Source organism: Euphorbia lathyris, chromosome 9 (assembly GCF_963576675.1).
Source record: "Euphorbia lathyris chromosome 9, ddEupLath1.1, whole genome shotgun sequence".
Classification (NCBI taxonomy): Eukaryota; Viridiplantae; Streptophyta; class Magnoliopsida; order Malpighiales; family Euphorbiaceae; genus Euphorbia; species Euphorbia lathyris.
Genome location: NC_088918.1, coordinates 55,891,214 through 55,917,466, shown reverse-complemented (window position 1 = coordinate 55,917,466; position 26,253 = coordinate 55,891,214). Strand labels below are relative to the sequence as shown.

General features: G+C 36.1%; 1 protein-coding gene across 1 annotated transcript; it reads left to right on the top strand.

Annotated features, from left to right (window-relative positions):
* Positions 1-17,914: 17,914 nt before the first annotated feature.
* On the top strand, positions 17,915-20,273 carry LOC136205222 (protein C2-DOMAIN ABA-RELATED 11). Its single transcript, XM_065995725.1, has 4 exons — positions 17,915-18,193; positions 18,559-18,675; positions 18,965-19,060; positions 19,687-20,273. The coding sequence occupies exons 2-4, from the start codon at positions 18,565-18,567 to the stop codon at positions 19,981-19,983; spliced, it is 504 nt and encodes a 167-aa protein (XP_065851797.1). The 5' UTR covers positions 17,915-18,193; positions 18,559-18,564; the 3' UTR covers positions 19,984-20,273.
* Positions 20,274-26,253: the final 5,980 nt, after the last annotated feature.

Sequence of the window (26,253 nt, the reverse complement as noted above, 5' to 3'; positions counted from 1 at the left end):
TCTCTTTTATCCCAATTTGTTTAATTTTTCTTTTTTCTTTATGTTAATGTGCCTCCAAATAAACTTATAACTAGGTTCTTAAGCCATAAAATGCTTTCTTTAAGCCCTTTTTATTTTATTGACTCTATTATAAACATGTTTGATTAAGCTTCTAATATTTTAATGGCGTTTAAGTTTTTGAATTGTTAAATGAATCAAATTTTGATTTTATTTTTTTTTGCTAATTGTGATTAATCAGTTTGAAGTTGGTCAAATAATTTGCTTGTAGATTTCTTTTTTTTTCAATTTGCCGTTTAAGTCAATCTCAATTAGTGTGAAATTTTATTTTATTGAACTTAATTTCATCATAATTTTGTGATGTCAAATTTAATCTGAAATCGTATAAAATATTTGGTCTTTTTTATAGCATTATCTAGCTGATAGATTATATTTAAATGTTTGCACAATGTTGGTAAGAATTGAGGTTCCTAAATAATAGCAGTTTTATCCCTGGACGAAGCATATCAGACAATGTCATCTTGGTACAGGAAGCCATCCATTCTATGAAGAGAAGAAAAGGTAGGAAGGGAGACATGATCCTAAAACTTGATCTAGAGAAGGCTTATGACCGGATAAGCTGGCAGTTTCTGAAGGATACTTTGCAGGCTCTGGGTCTTGATAGAAACTGGGTTGAGCTCGTTTTAAACTGTGTGGGGGCTTCTGCTATGCATGTGCTTTGGAATGGTTCAGCCACCTGATCAATGATGCTATCCTTTGCAAAACTTGGAAACCTGTTACACTGTCACGCAATGGCCCTAGTTTATCCCATCTTTTTTTTTTTGCTGACGACATAGTCCTTATGGGTAAAGCTGAAGTGAGTCAAGCAGTGGTGATCAAGAACATAATCCACCAATTCTGTGCTTGCTCGGGGCAAAAAGTTAATCTCAGCAAATCCCGTGTTTTCTTCTCAAAGAATGTATCTAGTGAAGTTAGTGGCGGCATCTGTGAGGTGCTGGGAATTGAGAGAACAGAAAATCTGGGAACTTATCTAGGCATGCCCCTCCTAGACGAAAGAGTTTCTAAAGACACCTTCAAATATGTTGTTGACAGGGTTCAGTCAAGGCTTGCAGGGTGGAAAGCAAACTGTCTTTCTCTTGCAGGAAGACTTACCCTTATTCAATCCGTAACGGCTTCAATTCCCACATATGTGATGCAAACAGCCCTGATACCTATGAGTACCTGCAAAAAATTGGATGTCTGCAACAGGAACTTCCTTTGGGGTTCGTCTGAGAGTCGGAGGAAACCCCACTTACTGAAATGGGAGAAAATTTGCAGGACGAAAGCTGAAGGAGGGCTAGGGATCAGGGACACTCATGCTTTTAATGTTGCGATGTTGGGGAAACTAAGTTGGCGGGTCCTCACTGATACTTCTTCCCTGTGGGTTCGAGTGGTTACAGCAAAATATGGAGGGTTACGACAGGGTCTTAACATTTTCAGAGCTAAAACAGGGCAATCGCTGGTTTGGAAAGGGATAGTTCAAGGGGCTGACGCTCTCAAGTTAGGGATTAGCCGCTTAATCGAAGACGGAAGATCAACCCTGTTCTGGAGTGAGGTTTGGTGTGGTTCGTCGGCACTTTCCCTCCGATCAACTCAGCCAATTCCGAAAGATTGGTGGAATCGGCAAGTTCGGGAGTTCTGGATTAAAGATACGGGGTGGGATTGGCAACGTCTTAGCCCTTATTTGACCGATGCTGCTATCTTAGACCTTGCCTCCCTCTCTATCTTCCAGGAGCATAGTAAGGATGATTGGTTTTGGAGAAATTCAAACAATGGTATGTACACCGTCAAATCCGCGTATATTTTGCTCAGAGGAAATGCTAACCCTCCTGCTGCGGTAGAGACCTCTTGTTGGAAACAGATTTGGCATGTCCAGGTTCCGGAGAGGATTCGTATGTTTATCTGGTTGGCTCGAGCAAATGCCGTTTTGGTAAATGATAAGCGAGTTGAACGGCACATGACTACGGATGGAAGATGTTAGGAGTGCGGTTTGACTGAAGCTCTTCTCCATGCTCTACGCGACTGTGCTCGGACTCGTGAAATTTGGCATGAATTGATTCCGGACGCAACGATTCGACAAGAGTTCTTCACGGCTGATAGGATTTTATGGGTGGACAGGAATATTAAAGCTGCTGAAAACTACCAGGGAATTTCATGGCAAATTATCTTTAGCGTTGGAATATGGTGGCTATGGAGGGAACGGAATGCAAGGGTTTTTAACAATGGTGAAGGGCTGAATTTAACGTCGGGCGTCATACTGATGCGTGCCAGGGAAGTGCACCGTGCTGCTGTTTCTCTAACCAATCCGTCATCGGCTGGGCAGAAGTTAGAAAGATGGGTCAGGTGGATCCCGTCTGACAACGAGTGGATAAAAATAAACTCCGACGGAGCAAGCAAAGGAAACCCAGGACTGGCTTCTGCTGGGGCCTGTTAAGAGATAAGAACGGTACATGGATCGGGGGTTTTCTTGTGAACCTTGGAGTATGCACGACGCTTCTAGCAGAAGCCTGGGGACTATATTTTGGTCTGCAACTAGCCTGGGAAAGGGGTTATAGACGAGTCATAATGGAAATGGACTCCACATCAATTCTGCTGCTTATGCAAAAAAATGTTACTATCAGGCACCCGATTGGTTGGCTTATTCGGGAATGCTGGAAAATGAGAGACAGAGACTGAGTTGTAAAATTTCAGCACACTTACAGGGAAGGAAATCAGGCAGCTGACTGGTTGGCAAATTTCGCAGGCAATTTAGCATTGGGTCATCACGAGTGTGATGCGCCTCCTGCAGGCCTCCAGCACATTCTTCATGAAGATCGGATTGGCAGGGTCTCCTCAAGGATGACTTCGGGTTACACTGAACCAAACTTTTTGTAGCTCATCCCTTTTGTGGCTGCTTCTTTTTTGTTTCTTCTTTTTTTGTTCTCGGGCCTCTGAGCCTTCCTTTTTCTCCAAAAAAAAAACTCATATTTTTCCACCTCTATGGATGTGTGGTTTTATTCTTCTTAATTTTCTCATTGTATTTATATATATAAAAAAGTTATATTTGGCTATTTGACCAAACATGTTTTTTCTGTTTCTGATTAAGGGTTTGTGTTATCCAAGTCTCTCACAGTTCATATATACTTGACGTATATAACAAAATAATAATAATAAGAGAATTATACGATTATGACTAAGTTTTTTATCAAGTCTTCTTAAAAAAAGGTTTTTGTAAAGTAATAAATGCAATATTTTTTGGTTAATACTTGAAAAACAACAATTTTATTCCTTTTAATCTAGGTATTCTAAGTCAAAAAGAAAAATACCTAAGTTAAAAAGTATAAAATTGTTTTTTTAGAAATAAGGAAAATACTTTTAAAAAAACTTGGGAAAAAAAAACCTAAGTCAACATTCTAAGTTAATACTTAAAAACAAAAACTTAGGTATTCTAGAAACAAGTAATATATTACATTTATCCTTTTATTTTACTTTTTTTTTAATAGTCGGTTAATTTTTTTATTAAAAGACAAGAGTCAGTTAATTAGTTCGAGATTGATTATGTTGAGAATGATAATGTTAGACAAACAAACTCGTCTGAAACTATTCATTTATTTGATATATATGATCTAAGAGCTTGAGATGGTCTTGATTCTAAAATGATTGATTATTAGTAGAAAAAGGGTCCCAAAAGAAAGTTGTCCATTGTTAAAGATTCTAAAGATAAATTTTATAGGCGATTTACTGCTAACTTATACACTAGAACCTTATCAAATGGAGAGAATTGTGAACGAGATTGACTTGTTTATTCGAAAGAGCTTGATAAAATATTTTGTTTTTCTTGTAAAATATTTAAAAAGGGGATTGGTAGAGGTCAATTAACAAATAAAGGTTTTGCGGATTAGGGGCATATTAGCTTACGACTCAGAGAACATGAAATAAGAATGTATCATGTTAAAAATATGGCAACTTGGTATGATTTGCGTTTAAGTTTTCAAAAGAACAAAACTATTGATAAAACGACTCAAAAACAATTGGACAAAGAAAAAAATCATTGGAAGAAAGTCATGCAAAGAATTATTTCAATTGTGAAATTTCTTGCTAAGCAGTAATGATAATTTTTCGGACTTAATTGAAATGTTGATAGAGTTTGACCCAGTTGTCCAAGAACATGTTATATATATTACCAATAATGATATTCACCGTAATACTTTTACTTGGTTATGTAGTTAAAACTGAAATCTTTGAAAAAAATAAAACAAGCAAAATATTTCTTAGATATACTTGATTGTACTTCCGATGTGGGCATCAAAAGGAAATGTCTTTGGTATTAAGATATGTGAATGTCTCTTCAAATCATGTTAGCATTGAGGACCATTTTTTAGGATTTTTGAATACGAATGATACAACAGGCGAAAGACTTTTTAATGTTTTACAAAATGAATTGAAAAATCTTGATCTTGATATATTTGATGTGCGAGGACAAGATTATGATAATGGATCAAATATGAAAGGAAAACATCAAGAAGTACAAAAGATACTTTTGGACATAAACTCTAGATCTTTTTATACTCTAAACTTGACATTATGTGCACGTGTGGTAAAGTTAGAGTTTTTTTTTGGAGTTATACAATACATATATACGATTTGTGCATGTTCTACTAAGAGATGAAATTTTTTAAAAGACAATGTAAAAAGATTAACTCTTAAGTCATTGTCATCTACTCGTTGAAAGAGTCGTGTTGATAGTGTTAAAACTATAAGATTTCAAATGTTGGAAATACGAGAAGCTTCAAGTAGCATATAATGATAATGATTCTAAAATGAAAAGTGAAGCAAAATCTTTAGCAACTAATGAGCTTGATGATTTTGAGTTTTTAATTGCAATAATCCTTTGGTATGAAATATTATGTGCAATTAATTTGGTTAGCAAGCTTTTATAATCAAATGATATGCTTATTGATGTGGCTATTAAAAAAATAAAAGGGTTCATTTTTTTAGGGGCATAAAGAAACTGGTTTTTGTGATGCCTTGGATAGTGCTAAAGAACTTGCCATTGAACCTATATTTCCTCAAAGGCGTGAAATTCGAAGAAAAAAAACATTTTGATGAGAATCCATCTACTTCATCAGTTACTCTACTATCTGCAGAGGAATCATTTAGAGTGAAATACTTTCTTTACATTGTTGATCAAGTCATCGATTCTTTTAATAGGAGGCATGAGCAATAGGTAGAATATGAAAATATCTTTGTTTTTTTTTTAATTTATTTCTCACAAGTTGGAATCATTGAATGATATGAGTTTGAAGTCTTTTTGTATTCAATTGGAAAATGCACTTAAATTTAATGAGCAATCTGATATTGATGGAAATGAATTATTTGTGGAGTTAAAGTTATTTAGAGAACTTTTGCCTCGAGATATAATAGGACCTGTTGACATTTTGATGTTTTTGAAAGGTTTAGATTGTTATTGTTTTTTTTTGAAACCAAACAAAATGGTATTAAGAAATTAAAGAAGATTCATTACAAACTAGATATGTTCATGGGTTGGGCCGGGCCGGGCCTGGGCCGGGACTAATCGGGTTTATCATGTAGTGACTTTGTCCAAGCCCAGCCCAGCCCAGCCCAGCCCACACTATATTTATATCGGGCTCGGGCCGGGCTGGGCTTGACTATAAAAAGTATTTCCCAAGCACGGCCCAACCCGCCCATCTAATATATTAATATTAAAAAATAAATTAAATAAAATAAATTGTTTATAATGTAAACCTATAATCCAATGCAATCTCAATTTCATTATTTTTTTTCCTTGCACAACTCTTCTACTCTCCTGTTACTTAATATTACATTTTTTTCATTATGCATCTGAACTTTTTTGTTTTGTAAAATTCTCAGACTTTTAAAATTTTGATTATACTAATTAATTAATTGGTATTATTAATTTATTCTGTATTTGTTTTTTTGTTATTTTCTATTTCTTTTATCTATTTCAATCTATCACCATATACATATAATTATATATATATAATCGGGCCGGGCCGGGCTCAGTTGGGATTTTGAGACAAATCCCAAACCCAACCCATTTTGTGTGCGGGTTTAGTCGGGCTTGGGTCGGGTCGGGCCAAACATTAAATATGAATGTCCAAACCCAACCCATAAAGAACGGGCCTGGACGGGCTGGGCGGGCCAACGGGTTCATGAACAGGTCTATTACAAACTATAGAAACCAAGAAATCAGGGATAGAAAAATCACTAAAGAAACTAGCATTGGACCGAGCATGCCTAGCCATAGCATGAGCCCCTCCGTTCACTAATCTCGAGATGAAGGTCATAGAATAATCTAGACGTCTAAGTAGAATCTGTCTGATATCATCAATAACCACTCACACCTCTGAGCGATCTGAAGCAGTACCAAGTAATTTGTCCGTAACAACCTTCGCACCGCTCTCAAAGATCACATTACTAAAGTGCTTAGACTCACACCAATCCAAAACACTCTTAATTGCAATAGCTTCAGCAAGAGGGACAGAAATAACACCTGCCCCAACACTACTAAAGCAACCAAAAACTTACCCGACTGATCTCTGCCTGCGCCATATTGCTCCACGTCTGCGAACAAAGATGCATCCACGTTGCACTTAGCAAATCCCACCAGCGGCCTCTGCCAATGACCCTCAACCGCACTTCCATGTCTCCTCCCTATCGACTCTAGTATTGGTCGCCTGCCATTCCGCCACCATCACATTTGCCCGCTGAACCACCCCCTCAATGTCTTCACCTTGGGAATTCCAAAGAGTCATGTTTCTATTTTCCCAAATAGCCCAAAGCAAAGCAACTATCTTAACCACCAAATCTGCGGAAGTCGTCCTAACCATTTCCAAAGCCCAATCCTCCACCTACTCCCACTCGACCCCTGGACCCGTAAGCCCCGCCTTCTACCAGCACGCTCTAGCAAACTCACATCCCGCGAACAAATGCCATCCATGCTCAACGTCAGCCTTACACACCACACAATCAATTGGGATCGGAATTTGCCTATGTGACAGACGAAGCCGCAAAGGCAAAACTCTAGCACAAAACCGCCACAAGAATAAACGAATTTTAGGTGGAATATCCAGCCTCCAAATCTTCTACCATCCTAAATGTTGTGCAGTACCCGAGTGGAGAGAAGCTAACCTCCTATATCTTGATTTGACCGAATATGATCCATTAGAATTAAAATGCCATAGAATCGAGTCATCTCTATTGCTGAACGACACCACCATGTTAAGAATACACTCTCTTTCCCCTGGGTCGAACCATCGCTCAATCTTTCCCCCTATCCCAATGACGGGTACCTGGAATAAAGAGATCTAACACAACCGTAAGCTAATTCTCTTCCGTTCAAGTTGACTCGATCATTCTCTTCTCATCATTAATGAGCCAAGGATCTTTCCAAATGGAAATCTGATCACCCTGCCCAATTCTCCACCTTACTCCATCTTTAATGACATGCTACTAAACTTGGGTTATTACCCAACTGAGAAGATAAAAAAGACGTGTGAGGATAATATTTAGCTTTGAATAAACGGCTCACAAGCGACATAGGGTTCTCAAGCAGCTTCCATCCTTGTTTCCCTAAGAGAGAAAGATTAAAATCATGGAGATTTCTAAACCCCAACCCACCCTTATCCTTCCCTACACACAACTTGTCCCAACTACACCAGTGAATCCTCCTAGCTCCATTCTCATTCGTTCCCCACCAAAAGGAATTCATCATTTTCTGTAGCTCATCACATAAAGACTTAGGTAACATAAAAGTACTCACACAAAACATAGGAAGGGATTGAGCTACAGATTTTAATAAAACCTCTTTACCAGCATTGGATAGGAAACGATAAGACCAACATTTGAATTTTTTAAGCAACCTTTCTTTTAAAAAGCTAAAAATAGCTTATTGTTTTCATAATACAATTATTGCACATATAATTTTGTTGACTATTCCTGTGACTGTTGCATCTGCAGAAATAAACTTTTCAAAATTGAAGTTATTCAATTCCTATTTGTGATCTACAATGTTACAAGAAAGATTTAATGGATTGACATTGATATCGATTGAGAATCTTTGGAGAAAGTACAATATGAAGACTTGGTTGATAATTTTGCTTCAAAAAGTGTTATAAGGATAACATTTTAAGTAAAATTTTTTTATTAGCCTAAAATTATATTAAGATTTTGTTATACACAGGTCCCCATAAATATTTAAGACGAACCTACTCGTAGGTGTATCTCTTACAACTAAAATTTGTACTTTTTAGGCACTCTCTCATTCAACTAGAATCTTGTTATACATTAAGATGTTCCATACATTATGGAATGTAATGTGATGAATTAAGTAATACAATCAAAGTTGCAATTTAATGATTTCTTTACTATATTTTGTTAGCAATTTGAAATTTGATAAAATGTAATTAACATTATATTACTATATTCATTTAGCTAAGGCCCGTTTGGTGGGTAAATTTCATCAATGATACACAACCTTTATCCGAAATTACACTTTGGTGTATAATTTGGTGTACAACCTTTAATTTGTCTCACTAATATGTACGAACTTAAGGGTGACCTCCCAATATGGTGTACAACAGGTAAAAGTGACCGCTCAATATGCCATCTCATCATTTTTCATCCTATTTATTTAAAAAGTGGGACCCACTCCTTAAAAAATTACTAAAATAACCTTATCCCTAATACAATCCCTAAAATACCCTTGTACAACTTCTCTCTCCATCTTTCCATTGCTCTCTCTAAATACTATCTCTCTCTAAGAAGAAGATCTGGAATTTAGTTCCTTCCTTTCTTGTTCCGGATTCAAGGAGAAGACTAGAGTTCGTAAACAAGGTTTTACATCCGTATTTCTTGCAATCCTCTTTCCCCAACTCTATAATTGATGAATTAGCTACCAATTCGACTACTTCTTTTGTTGATGTTGCAACTGGTCTGAAGAAGATTCTTGCTTCTTCTACAGTAGTTTTGCGTGAACGAAAATTAGGAAGCTAAGGCTTCCCCAAATAATCATTTTCCTGTTTTGAAGATTCAGTAGTCGAAGGGACAATAATGATTTCTAAATTTTGGTTAATGCTGGAAGGATCGTTTGGGTATTCCACCAATGATGCCAATGCGTAAAGCTGAAATTCAGAGGGAACTCTTAGGCCTGAATATTATCGCGAAATCAGTCCCCTACCATTTTTTTGAGACTTTTCCTACCATTTTTTTCTGTTGAAGTGAACCTTGATATTATTGCAAAATGAGTCCCCTATTTGTTACCAGAACGAGGTAGCTAACTTCACTAGTCGATTCAGTTGACCGAGCCAATAACATTGAATTAGAGCTCATGAGTTCACGTTTTCAGCAGAGTTGAAGAGTTGCAGTGGTAGATTTATGAAGAAGGTTTAAGAGAGAGAAAAGTAAGAGAGAGAAAGATAATATACTCTAATGGTTGTTTTAGGAAGAAAACTCAAATAAGGGTATTATAGTAATTGACATGTGGTGGGTCAAGTTTTGACTTTTAAAGAGGTCAAAATGATGAGGTGATGTATGGACTTAGCATTGACCGGTCATTTTTACCTGCTGTACACCATATTAGGAGGCCACCCCTAAGTTCGTACATATTAGTGAGACAAATTGAAGGTTGTACACCAAGGTATGATTTAGGGTAAAGGTTGTACACCTTCGATGAAATTTACCCCTCGTTGGAGAGATATAGTCTTTTGATTAAAACATGGATTGTAACACATTGTATGTTTTATCCGAGATTCCACATCACATCTATTATAATTTCTATAATCTCTATTGTTTTCTATCTTCACAATTACACATAAATGTATAAATCTTCAAACAATGAAACATAGAACTCAAGATGTAAGCATATGGAAATTTTACCTCTTACTTTATTATGTCAATCATAATCTAACTCGCTTGTCTGGTCAGTATCTTACAGGCTGAATTATCTCATGGCCCTTTCCTTCCAAGATAGTTACATAAGATCATACTTTTAGAACAAGATAATGGTCCTCTAAGGTTAAACAAAATTCGAAAAGCCATAGTTTTGCAATCTGGGTCTCACGCTAGGAAAATGTGAGGTTGTATCCTTTTCTTAGCATGGTTGCTAAGCACATTGTAATCATGTGTTATAATTCTTTATCCTTTTCTCTCGAAAAAAGCGCATGTCCCTCATTAACACCATACAAGAGCACTAATTTGAATGTGTCTAAACATTCAACTTTAGTCAATTTCAGTTTAAAGACTACTTTCGGCTATAAAGGTAGAATGTTTTAAGCTGTTTTTAACTTTTCCATTTAGATTACATGTAATCTTTATATACAAGTTATATGAAACATGTATATTTATTATTTTTCTTTTTAAAGGAACCACTTTCATAGTTCATATGGAAGTCGGCTTCTATTATTGAACAAGCTCTCACTTTGTTCAAGAACATTCCCATCTTCCCGTTTACCATAATTTGACAAATTAAGAGAAAACACTCATGTGAGTGAGATTTTAAGTCTTTTATAACAAATAAAACTTATGAGTATAGTCTTTATCTTTCTTAAAGTGATACATGTCTATCGAGACACTATATATCTCCAACGAGTGTATAGTACTAGAGCTCTCATTTGTATGCTGGCCACACAAACTATTTGTGAGTATGAATTGTTGAAACACAATTTCCACATAGATTTTGATTATGACAAAAATATTAAATTGAATTCATATCTCCATAATTAATAACACATTAAAGATAAAAAAAATGATTTATTTATACTAATGTGTTTGTTGAAGTAATTGATTAATTTTAAGCAAAAGTTCAAAGATATATTAAAGGGTGTTGTTATATCCAGCCTCAAATTCCTACCTCTAGCCCCGTGAAAGGACGAAAATGTCATGGGTTTTGGGTGGGAAAAGGCTATTTTTTTGCCTTTCCGTCACACGGGCGTGTGGCTATCACGCCTCACCGTGTGGTCGGGCGTGATAGCCACACACCTCACCGTGTGGTCAGGCGTGATAACCACACGCCCGACCGCACGGTGGGACGTGATAGCCACACGCTCGACCGCAAGGTGGAGCGTGATAGCCACACGCCCGCGTGTCGGGAAGGCAAAATTGAATTAATAAAAACTAAATTAAATTTAAAAAAATTTGAATTTTTCTCACACGGGCGTGAGGCCATTACGCCCTCACATAGGTGAGGGCGTGAGGCTATCACGCCCTACCACAAGAGACGGCGTATGAATATCACGCCGTCTCCTGTGGTGGGGCGTGAGGCTATCACGCCTCCACCTATGGTGCGGTGTGATATTCATACGCCGCACCAGAGGTGGAGGCCTGATAGCCTCACGCCCCACGTAACGAATCCGACTCACCCAAAAATCCAAATTGGAATAAACAAAACGTCCAAAAATCAACAAAATCAAACAGAATTTCATAACATTAGTCCTTTTCCTTTACCGTCCCTCTTCCGATCCATGTTTTCGTTGATAAATTAGTTCGGATTTGATCCAAGAGAGTTTGAGAGGATTTGAGAATTTTCAAATTTGGTTAAAGGGTATTTTCGTCCTTTCACAGGGCTAGAGGTGGGAATTTGAGGCTGGATATAGTAATTCACGATATTAAATTAGACCTTAAGGCTTAATCCAAGCCCATTGTAATGAAGGCTTGTGAATCAAAGCTTAAGCCCGGATCATAGAAGGATCTAGAAGTCCGCTAGCCATCTCTAAATCAAGAGAGTTCCGAAAAACAAGAATTAAGCCACGCTTGACAAGATCAACAGAGACAAATTTGACCTGCACACAACTGTCAATTGTGCATCCCTGATAAGGAAAGTTTCAGAACCACAGACGACCTGTCTCTTGGTCAACCTAAAAACTTTGCCTGATTTGGTTAGAACAAGAAGACGGACTCCGACCGACTCTGTATAACAGCGCAACAGACAAACCAATGGACAAAAGATAGAAGATGATTGGCTATTAGCACTGGCCTCTAGAAAGTGAAAACGACAGCTGCACGTTTTCCCTCTCAACGGTTATTTTGAAATTCGAAATAATCTCTGCCCCAAGTGTCAACTATAAAAGGCCTCGCATTTTCAACCTTGGAACGTGTACGAAAGAGAACGATCTTCAACGCAAAAGCTTTGAGTAATTATCTCTTGAAGTTCCAAAAAGCAAAGCAAAAAGCAAGAACTGCTTTACACACACTTTCATATTTCTTGTGTAATCTTTTCTTTCAGTTCATTCAAAGTGTTCTTAGATTAAAACAAAAATTATGAATTCTCTAGAATAGCTCGGAAGCTCTGTTTGTTCGGTAGAATTATAGAGGAAGGTACTCTGTAATTGGCTCAACAACTATTGTAAGGGTTTGTGCTCTACCAGAAAGAGCTCAGTGGTAGATTAAAGCTCGGAAGACGAATTCTGAGGACTGGATGTAGGTAGGAGGCCGAACTAGGGTAAATCTGCTGAGTATCATTTTCTAACTCTTACTCCATATACTTGATTGCTCCTTATTTTGGAACTGTTAAACTAACTAGAGTATCATCTCTAACGTGCAAAGTTCGGAAGCCTTCTAAGTGTTGCTCTCTAAACCAGGGATAGAAGCAATCTTAGTTACTAGTTAACTAACATTGTCTCTGAACCTCAATCTTTGCACTCTGATTTGTGTTGTGTACTGTGAGAAACGTTTTTAAGCGTGTAAAAGTTTTAAATCCTTAATAGTTCCATTACCCCCCCTTTGGAACTAATTCTCACATAACTAAGGGACCAACATGAATGAGAATGAGAGAAAGGAGATGGAATATGTTTTGTCACGTGCGAGTAGGAGATGTTAAAAATTTGGCATGTGTCAAATAATCCGCTCATAACCAATGTGGAGTTGGTTAAAGTTAATGAGTTCTTAGGTTACCCACATGCTTACTATATAAACATATTTATAATTAAACCTAAAAAAGTATAACCTAATTAGTGAATTAGAAAATCTATGTAGCAAAAAAGAAAAGACTATTTCTCTCCTCCTTTCGTGTCGACCCCTCTTTCTCTCCCTTAATATTAGTCTCTTGTTCTTAGTTCATGGACCATCGTCTCTGCTCTCAATGTGTCTGGGTATAGTTAATTTGTGACCAGTTATACACAATCAATGTTCGTTCTTCCGTGAAATCAACATAAATGGCACGTGTCGAAAGATAACCCGTGAACCCATTTATTTATTTATATTAATTACTATATCCATTCTCTTGTATAAGTTATTCTAGCAAATTAGTTTTTCTACAAATATAAGTCATTCTAGTATTTCAAGAATTTTTAGTTTAGTTTTTCGATCCAAACATTAATTTTTTTTGTCTTGGTCCATGTGTTTTTTAACATTCCAAGCTCTATTCCTCAACCATGACACTAGAGAGAATTTTTTTAGTTAACCAATGTAAATTCATTAATTTGACTCTACATTAATTGTATTTCTTAATTTGTGTGAAATATCATAGAATGATTTATATAAGGGAATAAATGAAGTATAATTTAATCCCGACAATAATCATAAAATTTTATTTACTCAATGAATAATTTAGAGTATAATTATGAAATTTTATATATTCAAATAATTATACATACTACATAGAATTATTTAAAATTATTGATTTAGTTTTATAATTCAAAATTATTAACATGTTATTTATAATTTTTTGAAAAAATTATTATAGTTTAGTAGAAAATTTAATTTTTTTAACAATTATGAATATAAAATAATAGTTAAAATAAAAAATATGAATAAAAAATGAAATCAATTGGTTAAATATATTGGTCATAAAAACTGAAAAAAAGAAAAAAAATTAGAAAATGAAAAAAAAAAGATAAAAATGAGAAACAAAAACAAAAAAAGTACAAAAGAGAAAGAGAAAAATTCAGGGAAAAATAAAATAAAATAATATAACTAATAAAATAAAATATAAAATGAAGAAAGTTTGTTGAGATTTTATATCCAAATTTAATGTAATGAGAATTATATCTAAATCTAAATCTATATTTTATATATATTATATATATAACTTTGAAAGCAGAGAGAATATACAGTAAGTGTTTGAGAGGCCTTTTGGTTTAGTTGGCAATATAAGAGTAAAGAAAATAGACGAGTTTATATTATCTCAGTCATCATAAATACTATATTAATATCATAAATACTAGGAGTAAAGGGAATAGATAACTTTACATTATCTCTGTCAACAAACTTTATAAACGTCATCGTTAATAATTAATTGAACTAGAATAATCCTTCTCCCTGACCTTTAATCTCCCTATACAAGTTTCTTCACCTTTTATATTTTACTTTCCATTCGTCTTTTCATTCATAAAAAAATGTTGCATATTGTCTTCCTATTAATTTTGATAAGCTCTTTTACTTTTTTTTTAATTATTATTTCATGAGTAAAATTGATGTGTTATTCCTTATCTTTTGTAAAATTTGTTTTTTCTCATACTGGCTTATTTCATTATAACTAAGAATTTGTGCAATATTATTTTTCTAACCTTTTATTTTATTTAAAGATCTCTAATTTTGACAAGGTATTTCATCCTTCAAATAGCTATAATTGAGATACTGAAAGAGGAAGAAAGGATTAAGAGGTAACCGTGAGTGTGCTTCGAAAGTGAGAGTCGATTAGGTGAAACATGTATTTGCAATGAAAATTTTGTGAGAAGACAAATGTTAGATAGTTATTTACAATCAAATTTAAGATCTTGCTGAAATTGAATTACAAAGATATATATTCATACAAATTATCGGTCATAGAGGTAATTATCCATTCATATAATGTATTGACTTAAATGCCACCTGCACAATATCCATAATCGATCTCCTCAGGACAAATGCTGACTGGGTATCACTAATAATCACATGGAGAATCCCTTTCAACCTATTTGTTAATACCTTTGCAATCAATTTATATAGAATGTTACACAGCGCAATAAGACGAAAATCATTGAGTGTATCGAGTGTAGTACACTTAGGAATCAGAACAATGACAGTCTCATTTAATTTTTCAGGGAACTCGCCTTTTTCCAACCATTAAGTATAAGCGTTAAACACATCCCGCCCTATATGATTCCAAAACTCTTGGTAGAATCTCAGATTGAGGCCATCCGATCATGAGGATTTATCCGGATGCATGGAGAACAATGCATTTGTGACCTCTTCAAAATTAAACGGCGCCACTAACTCATTATTCATCTCAGTATCAAACAGACCCGGAACAACTTCCATAGTATTTGACATAAACGAAATAGATGGAGACTAGACTGAGGTAAAGTAGTCTCTAACAAGAGTTAACATGTAATTTAAATTGTCAATGAACTGACCTGTTTTTGATTTAAGCCCAGCAATGTGATTCTGCTTCCTCCGATTTTTAACACAGGTATGAATTTTTTGTGTGTTCCGATCCCCATCATGAACCCAAAATATTTTTGCTATTTGTCTCCAAAATATGTGCTCCTGTTCCAACACCTCATTCAGTTTCCTTTTTGCCAAATAGTACTGAGCAATAAAGTGTTGGTCAATCCTATCACACGCAAGCTTCATCGCCCTTCTCCATTTCTCTACATGGGACTAAAATCTAACGTTGAATTCCGTTCCTCAACAATCCATCATCAAAACACAAGCATCCAGTTTACCAGTAAGTGGCAGCGAATTGGTGTTCGACCAGTTAGCTTTAACTGAGTCTGCAAACCCCGGTTCCTTAATCCATACGGCTTCAACATGAAACTTTCTTCGTCTTTGGACTCGTGTCTGCCTATAAGCTGAAGTCTGATAGACATGTGGTCTAAGTACCTTGCTGTCTCATTTTGTAGTTGATACTCAGTAAATAAATCTAGCCATCCTGTCGAGGCAAAGCCCCTATCTAATTTCTCCCACACCCACCCTTCAGTACCCGCCCCCTCTCCCATGTAAATTAACTGCCCTCCAGTTTTATTTCAGACAAACCACAATCAAATACCACATGAGAGAACTCTCTCATCAATACTCTCGGGTAAGGAGCTCCACCTAGATTCTCTTCACTGTGTAAGATGCAATTGAAATCACCCAACACCACCTATGGAATCGATGCACCTTCTGATAGTACTCTCAAAAGCTCCCATGATTCCTTGTTCTTGTTACGATCAGTAAAACTGTAAAAGCCTAAAAACCTCCATCTGACTGTATCAACGTTAGTGATCAAAACATCAATGTGATGTTCTGAGTAACCGGTCAGCTCCATATCAATCCCTATCTTCTATAGAAGTGCCAGCCCCCCACTCATTCCTCTTTTATTGAATACCATGATACTTCCAAATTTTAACTATTGCCGGATGCATGTGATCCTACTTTCATCAACTAGAGTCTCCATTATAAACACCACATCAGATTTTTGGGAATTAATTGCATCTTTCAATACACAAACTGCCCGGTGTTCCCAAACCACGATAGTTTTAACTTAGTAGATTCATAACTCCCGGCGGTCCTGATTCACAGGACTCGCCGATACTTTGTTTCCCGAACCCTCCCCATCCCTCAAAGAACTAAAGTTGGTCATTGCCTATTGCTGCTCCTTTCCCGTTCCCCTGCTTTTTTGCCTCCCTACGGCGCTTCCGTGCTTCTAGAAGCTCCATTTCAATCTCTTTATCATCTCTCATCACCTCATCACTCTCCTGTTTTGTGCCAATATCACAATTACGAGTCACCACTGTCTGGATATTCATCCTCGGGCTAGATAAAGCTGAAATAACCCCATCTGGCTGCTTGCAGCTGCCATCCATATAATGACCACCTCCCACATTCATAACATTAGATATATCTAAAAAAAACGCCGAGCTAGACGCCCCCTTCCTCATATCCCCATACACGTAAGTTTCCCCCATCTTCCCTGACTGCCATCTCTAAGCCACCAGGCACCGCTCAAGTCCCTTCCCCTTCGAATTGGAGCCTTTAAGCACTCCCCCCACTCCCGTGCCACTATTGCGCCATTACTTTCAAAAAGCTTCTCACAGTATTTGTCTGAATGTCCCAGTAAACCACACAGGTAGTAGAACACCCCTAGCCTTTCGTACTTAAAGAGCAATTGGCCAGCCCTCTTTCCCTGTCATGATCTCCTTGAATCTTTTTAGTGGTTTTCTCACTTCTATGGCCACTCTTACCTGTATATCTTCCCTTCGTACCCCACATTGTTGTTGCCATCGTACTCCAGAAAAACCCCAATGAAGTTCCCCAATTATTTACAAATCCTTTTTGTCATTGCACCAATCAGTAGTTCATGGATCTGAATCCAAATAGGCATCGACACCAGTTCCACCAGCTCTGGGTTAGTCCCGTGAGACTATTTATTCATGACCAACACATAGTTATCGAAGGTCTAAGGTCCTCCAAAACTAGTGTTGCAATTCAGTTTTTCATCACTAGGAAATTCATTGATTTGTCCGCTAGAAACTTACCAACCCATATCAACCCCTCATCCACCTCAATCGCTGCTGGCTATTGTAGATCTAATTCAAGCTCTTCGTTTTCTTCCGCTGCGATTGACAAGTGAGCCATGTTCTCCTCCATCGCAAGTATCAACTTATTACCGACTCCCCAATCAAATGAACTCATAGCGCTGCCTGAGACTTCTCTCACAAAGCCGGAGAGACAACCCTTAACGAAGCCAAACCCTAGTTGAAGAAAACGCCACACTGCCGCTAGGAGAGACTTAAAATACATTTTTTCTTTTCAAAATATAAATTCTTAATCTCTTAAAAAAAGAATATTTTTTTTTTCTAAAATAGAAATTGTAATATCTTAACATATGATATGAAATTAAATTGTTATCAGGTGCAGGGATAATGTGCTGGATAGGGCGTATAGTATAATTTCTCCACAAACTTTTGTAGTGAAGGAGACAAAAACATGAAAAGCAGATCAACCCACCACCAGATGAAGAAGACCTGACCAGACCTGCTCATAGTCTTACTCTTTTCTTTATGCTTTCTAGTCCACTTTGTGTTCTTCCATATTTTGGGAAATCTTTTTACCTCAAAATTTGAAACCTTTTTCATTTTAATGTCCGCCGATTAGCTTGGTCCGGTGCTGAAAACTACGCGGCCTTCTATATCTTTCCATCCTATCTATCTCTGCACTTCTTCTCCTTCTCTACAAGGTACTCTCTCGCTCCGTCTATCTTCTTTTTGCTGATTGATCTATTTCCTTGTGATTCTGTTGATATTCTTTTTTTCCAAATTGAATTTGCATATCTTTGTAAATGTTCTTATTTCTCGTTTTCCTGATCATCCTTCGGGTAATTTGGTTTTCATTTGATGCATTTCTCGAGTAGGGTTCTGTTGTGCCTGATTAAATTTTAGCTTTCGTGGCTGTGTTTGGTTACTTGGATAGAATTTATATTATGTATGAAATTTGTTCATCTTTCGATTTTGATCATCTGTCTTATCTTCTTTGTATTCCTTTTGCTCATGCTTTAATGTGATTGTCCTCTTCTCTGAAATTCTTTCATTTTTCTTTTACTAGTGATCTATGGGAGAGCATTTAGGATTGCTAAAGGTGATTGTTGTGCAAGGGAAAAAATTAGTCATTCGGGATTTCAAGAGCAGTGATCCTTATGTAGTGCTCAAGCTGGGGAATCAGGTAATTTTGGCCTTTCTGATTTTTTGCTTGTAAAGGAAATTGTGATGTTTTTCTTTTTGAAGAGTGATTAAGAATGCATTTATTTGTTCTTTTATGCATTTTTTGGTCCATTGAATTTAATATACTACTAGCGAGTCTATAGTTTTATTAAAATCAATTGTAGTTCTTTCATAGATCTTTGAAATGGCACGCTTAGGGTGAGTTTGAGTTCTTGCTGGAGATAATTTATATCTTATGCTTTAACATAGCCTACTTGATTGAGTTATTTATCTTGTATCTGTTGTACCAGACATTAAAGACCAAAGTTATCAACAGTTGCCTCAATCCTGTCTGGAATGAAGAGCTAAGTTTCTCCATTACAGAACCCAATGCAACTCTAAGCTTGGTAAGTTAGATTTTCCTTAGATTTTTATACTGCTAATACTTTTGAATCATAATAATAATCACACATTTAACTGTCATAATATAGTGATTTGATACCGAAATTGGATTTATTTAGAATTTTGGTTGTTTATCATCAAGGAAACTTCGCTAAGCACACAGTTTAACCTGTTGATACGTTGCTATCTCAACTGTCCAGAGTAATGGATGTCTGTCATATTAAATAATTGAGTTTTCATATTTTCTAGCAACCTTGTGAAATCTTATCCTTGAATAAGACCAATTGTAATCAGTGAGACGGTGACATCCTTACCTATTGAGTCAAATTACTGGGTGATGCCACTGGCAGTCTTGTTAGGTAAATTGATTTAAAGTTGGTCGTGCACCCTCTAGGTGTTCCAGTTAAGGTCTACTGTAGGTCAAACTTGAGGCTTAAGTAACTAGAAACACTTTTTGTTCAAGCCAAGCTTAATTGGTTAATGCCATTGGCAGTTAGTAAACGAAGTAGGGTCCTCACTGTAACTGGGATATTCTTTACTTTTGGTTGTTGATTATGTAATTTTGGTATGGAGATTTAATGTTCTCTCGAGTTGTGGATTTCTATGCGCATAATTGGAGTTGTATCAACAGGAAGTTTTCGATAAAGACCGTTTCAAGGCAGATGACGAAATGGGGCATGCGCAACTCAGCCTTCAACCAATAGCTTCTGCTGCTAGATTGAAGCAGATTCTGCAGGTTTCTTCAGGGCAGACCATTTTGAGAAAGGTAGTCCCGGATACGGACAACTGTCTAGCTAGGGACAGCTCAATTAGTTGTATAGATGGTGAGGTGGTGCAGAGTGTTTGGTTGCGCCTTTGTGACGTGGAGTCTGGAGAGATAGAACTAAAAATAAAGTTAATTGATCCTTATGTTGCTTCCTCAAAGTAGAGGAGAAGTTAGAGAAGTGTAGGAATAGAAGTTTGGCAGCGGTAGAGGAAGGCAAGAACAGGTTTTATCATTTAACCTACATTCTCATTTTGATGCTTCAGATTAAGAAAAGCATGAAATGTTAGTAATAGATGTTGAGAAGGGTTGTGCAGGACAAAGATTTTTCTGTGCATGCGTGTGATTTCAGACTGTTATACTCATCATTTAATTTGTGGAAATTTTTTATTATTGATGAGTTTGTATAAAATATTGTTGGTATGTGAAAGAAAGATTTAAGATGCATTTTGTCTTGATTTGTTCAACTAATACTTGGATTTATTTATTTAGAGTTGAAGTTGAATATAAAAGAAACCTAAAAAGGGTATGGGTTTCTTGGTGTGTATATTTGTTACATATGGATTATGGTTTGGTTTTGTGAAAAGGGTCTCATGTCAGGATACACAAGCAACAGTCCTTCAATTTTTAGGCACAAGTCAAGGTTTTATTATTATTACTATTATTTATTTTGGCTGTGCAGGTGTTGGGTTGGTTAGGTAGAAGAATTTAATTTGTAACAAAAGCACTAGACGTCTAGAACACTTTGACTTGACTCTTAATTCTCAATTATTGAATGAGCTGGACTTGAATTATCATCGAAACTGGTGACCAGGACCACCTCTATCTATTACTAGTAACTACACCTGTTCATCTGCTTGTTGGGTCGGGTTGGGCCGGGTTATACCGGCTTTTCAATTAAAACGCATGTCCAAGTCCAATCCACTATGTAATAAATATGTCTCTGGGCTGAGCTGGGCTGAATTAGAAAATCTTAACCCGTAATAAATATGTCTCTAGCTCAGGCCTGTGCATATTTTGTTTTTCATAAATCTGAAACTTTATTTTCACTAATGATAAATTCAAATTAACAAAATTATCATGAACTTTGAAATAGTTAAATTTTAAATTACAAAATAGTATATATAAATAAGTTGTGGGTTGGGTCGGATCTGACTGATATGACTGATATGAGCTTTAATAATAGATTCTAAGCCTAGTCTATAAATCAATGGATATTTTCGGGCTTGGATCCGGTTGGGTTAACTGTAAACTTACATTGATTAAGCCCAACCAAGCCCATCCCATTGTCTATGGGCCCGGGTGGACTGGATGGGCTATCAAGTCCCTGAAAAATGATATCACACGTTGACATGTGTTAGAATAAAATATATAATCTTGTTTGGCCTCAATATATATATATATATATATATATATATATATATTAAATTTTAGTTTTACGTAAACAAAAAGCATGTAATATAATTTAGAATAAAGTTCAAACAAATTCAATTCACACGTCGTGTGACATATCAACACGCTATGTGAGCCATATGGGTCTTGCATATACTAGGCAATTCTTTCCACCAGACGTGTAGAATTAGCGCACACGTCGTGTGAGAAAGATTGAAAAGTTTCTGCCTAAAAAAAGTTAATTCACACGACGTGTGGCCCAAGTCACACGACATGTGAAACACAAAACAACCAAAAAGCGAGCATGTAAAAAAGCCACACGTCGTGTGGCTTACTCCACATGCTGTGTGAATTGAATTTTCAGCAGCCTAGCTATCCGTGGTTTGTTGAGTTGGGACAACCGGGACGACTCAATGAGCTAACAGCCAAACCAATGGCTCGTCCATGAAGTCTGACACCTCATTTACACATGTGCTAAAAGGCTATCCATTATCCATTGCATATTAAGCTATGAATCAAGGAAGAGTGGGATGAAATGATAAAAAAGTGGAGCAAAAATAGGAAGTGAGGGATGAATTTCAATTATGGGAAGAAGATGAGATAAATTTAAGGGAAGTGAGCAACTTATTCAACCACCAAACCATTCCAAAAAACTATAAATAGAACTTAAAGCCTTCATTCCAAACCCCAACCAATTAATCCAAAAACACACCTACATTATATCAAATTCTTCCTAGAATTTTAAGTTTTTTTCTCCATAATTCACAACTTTAATTTAGCTTTTCAAGGTCATTTTAACTTCAATTTAATCCTCCAGCAACCCATTTTTAATTCCTTTACGTTCAATTGTCAAATCCCGAGTCCAAAAGTTATCAATTCCATACATCAAACCTCATTTAAGTCATTTTCTGTCGAGTTTATAGTTTCTGTCCAACGTTTTTCCAACTCCGTTTTAGACTTTTTAAAGTCTGATTTTGCCATCGACTTCTTATAAACATTCGTTCATGGCATTCCGAATTTCAATTTAGCCTTTTATTTTACTCAATTTTGTTTCCAAAAGTTCGCATACGAGCCATCCAAAGTCCGACCAAAATCTACTCAAAGTTAAACACTAGTCCCATCTGCAAGCCATTCAGTATTGCGAGAATCAGATACCTGAAAACAAAGTCAGTCCGGCTCTATGTCGATCGCTCGAAGTGCTCGTGGATCCAAAGCCGACGCCAATTCAACGTCTAACCGAGATTGCCAATCGTGGCCTCGAGTTTATCGTTTGAATATTTCATTCTATTTCCTTTATTATAATTATTATAATTCTACTCATGCACATGTTATTGAATTGTTATTTTGCAATTGTTCAGCTATATGTTGATATAGAGATTTCAATTGTAATTAGGAAAAATTATAAAAAATGTCAAATGGAAGGCCCATTTATATATTTAACCCATTTACTCAACCTACTACATGTCTAGACTGTTTTTGTATGACTTTCCCATAATATCCTCAATATTTACGGAGCTGCTATCTCCCTCCCGTCTGACTTCGCATATTCTAGCATATGCGAAGCCTGCGAAGCTAATGTTTAGTTTAGTTGATGATTTTAATTAGCATATGCGAAGTCTGGCTGTGTTTTTAACAAAATTCGCTAAGTGGTATATAACAAAAAATGCCAAACAACAACAGATTCTAACATTAAAATCATAACATTATCAAAATTTACAACAAGATTGCCACAATAACATCAAAATCATAACATTATCAAAATTTACAACAAGATTGCCACAATAAACTCCTAACAAATCACTTCAAAGTGAACCTAACTAATCTGGATGGAAATTTCTCCCTCTAGAGGAAGTCCAGACTTTTTGGGATGAGAAATGGAAGTCCAGACCTTTTGGGATGGACGTGTCCCATGGTGCACACCATGATTGACACAATCTCTCCTAACCAATCATTTCAAAGTGAATGTGACAATCTTGAGGGAAATTTCTCCTTATACAGGAAGGAAAGTCATCTTCTCTGCAGCCCAATACGCCGCCTTCCAGAAAGGGATGTTGTGTATTCAATCACCTTAAAAAAAATTAATCGTGTTAGGCAGGAAAAAAGACGAGTTGACTTCGCGAAATGAGGCTTAGCGAAGCATGCAAATGTAAATGTGTAAGGAAGAGGATGATTTTACTTAGCGAATCGATGCTTTCGTGGAGTATGTAAGGTCTGAAACGTGACGATCTACTTAGCGAATTGATGCTTTTGCAAGGTCTGCGAGTGAAATTATGAACTTTTCTACTCGCAAAATTCGCGAAATAATCGATTTGCTAAACAGATCGTCACGTTTCAGGCTCTTTCTCATCGCAGATCTTCACGAAATCATCGACTACGCGAAGTGAATTCATGGAAAACGCAGAGAAAACAGTAGATACTTACATTTTTCGCGCCTTTCACCCTTAAAAGTGACAATAACAATATGATAAACTGGGAAAAACAATGAAAACAACGTAGAATAACCATTGCTTTGATGGTAACAAGAATAAAGAAACCAAGTAATGAGCAGGAACAGGAAGATGAAGAACCATTGCTTCGTTTTCTAGCATTAGGAAGATGAAGAATCAAGAGATGATGAGAGGAAGAAGAGAAATACATTGTGATTTGGAGAAATGGTGCAGATTTCGTACAATTTAAAAGAAGATAGGAATATCAAAAGTCTGGGAATCATTAATGGAGGAGCCAACCATTTCGCGTAACCAAGGAGAAGAGGGAGAGACCGTTCGCGTAAGGGGGAAGTGGAAAGGTTAGAGGTATTATGGGAAAGTCACACAAAAACAGTCTAGATATGTAGTAGGTTGAGTAAATGAGTTAAATATGTAAATGGGCCTCCCATTTGACCCATTTTTATAATTTTCCCTTGTAATTATGTATCTTATGCACCTATATCCAGACCTTTATTCGCATCAATAAATACCCATTTTTGCCTAATCTTGTATCAATTTCCCACTTTTATCTACCTTTACTTGCATGTCTTTTACTTATCCGCATACCCAAAATGGGCTTTTTTCTTCAATCCTTACGTCTTTCGCCAACCGCTCCGATTAGATTTCAAGTATAGGTGCGTAAATCCATAAACTTAACCGTCCATATTAATTGAGAATTAATTTCTTTGGCATGCCCGCATTCAAAACCACATGTGACAAGGTTGAAATTGGCATATTTGTATTGCTAACAATTCTTTAGGCATAATTATTCTTATGTTTGGTTGACGGAATAAGAAAAGATGAAATAAATAGTTTTTTTTATTCAAAGGATAACATTACTCTCAAATGCAATTTTTTTTCTTTTAAAATTTTAATTATTACCATCAATTATTCAATTATTTAATATATATTATTTTAAAAAATTATAAAAAAACAAAAAAAATGGATGGTATTTTGTAAATGAAAAAATTAGTCTTAAGAATATTTAATCCCGGTTAAAATAAAGAATAATTATTCCACAAAATATTATATTCATCTCCCATTGTAGGAATCAAACAAGCCCTAATAGTTATGTTCACTGCTATTAAATAATTTGATAGCTTCAACCAAATTGTCAATGGAATCAATGAGTTTGTTCATGATATCCAGTTGAGTATTTGCGATCTTAGTAGATTTTCCTTCAAAATCACTTATATTATGTTTTTTTTTTGTTGTTGTTGGAGGGACTTTTTGATACACAAGTTTAAAACGTAATGTTGAAGTATAATATTCATAAGATGTCGTGTTGGTTTTTTTTATGCATATAAAGTAAATGAAAGAAATAGAAATTATATGGTCTAGAGAACACACACCTTTTATTCACTTTTATGACTCTTTAAATAGAGATACAATGTAACTAAAACACTAATTACTCTTTTTAATTTTAGGGATACTAACCACATCTTAAAAGCTAGATAGAATAACGTAAAAATCAAATTCAAATAAAAATAGAAATATCAAAAGAGATTTTGTACCCTAAGGCACGTTTTCAACACTCCTTGCCTTAATAGCTGCTGAAATTTTATTTAAAACAAACTATATTATTTGATGTGGTTCATGGTCAGGCATTTTATTGACATTGGCATATGTATAGATATGGTTATGGGGCAAAATTTGTAGGCATGGTTATGTGCATAATTTTGTAGTCATGGTCGTTATGGGGCATATGGATAACATTGAGTGGAATTAAAATAACTTCTCCTCTTCTTATTGGTTATTCATGGCAGCTTTGACTTCAATTTGTCGATTTTTGCAGACTCTTTCTTTTTTTTTTTTTTGGTTCAAAATGAAAGTTACAAGAAAACACGAAAAAAAGAAATTATACAGAAGTCTCCGGGATGAATCTAGATTCCCCGGCACCTCTATAATCCTCTCGAAGGAGCTGATGCAGACCATTCAGAGGGTCTATCAAGATTGTGAGCCCTCTACTTGCAGTGATGGCTGATTTGGCTAGCCAGTCTGCACACTTGTTAGCTTCCCGATAGATGTGGGAGAAAGTCATAGTACACTTGTTCTTGAGGGAAACGATCCCTTGGATGAGGACTCGATGTGGGTGGAGCTGTTGGCTTTCAAAACGCCCATTGATTAGTTGTACAACCTCCTTGCAGTCGGATTCCACATTTATGAACGTGTAGCCCTGATCAATTGCAATGTTGAGGCCACTGTATATTCCCCAGAGCTCTGCCATGAAGCTATCTCCTTTTCCTATGTTGTGTTCAAATCCCAGCAGCCAGTAGCCATTGATATCTCTTATTAATCCCCCTGCTCCAATAGTATTTGAATCCTGGTTGCAGGATCCGTCTGTGTTCATCTTAATCCAGTGTTGTTGGGGTTTCTTCCAAGTAATCCAAATTTCTTTATTCTGTGGCTTCTGCAAAAAGTAATTCTCCATCTCCACCTGAAGAAGAGTTGACATATAATTTCTGACAAACTGAACTTTATTCCTCGGGATATCGCTTTCCTTGCCAAAGATTATTGTGTTTCTCCATTTCCAGATGTTCCATAAGCTAACAGCGAAGATAGTGTTCCAATTCGCACC

What these genes read in the sequence shown, in the direction of transcription:
- LOC136205222 (XM_065995725.1), top strand. Translation starts at nt 18,565, where the DNA reads ATGGGAGAGCATTTAGGATTGCTAAAGGTGATTGTTGTGCAAGGGAAA. An exon ending in TGCTCAAGCTGGGGAATCAG is followed by an intron (nt 18,676 to 18,964) that starts GTAATTTTGGCC and finishes CTGTTGTACCAG; the next exon opens with ACATTAAAGACCAAAGTTAT. An exon ending in CCAATGCAACTCTAAGCTTG is followed by an intron (nt 19,061 to 19,686) that starts GTAAGTTAGATT and finishes TTGTATCAACAG; the next exon opens with GAAGTTTTCGATAAAGACCG.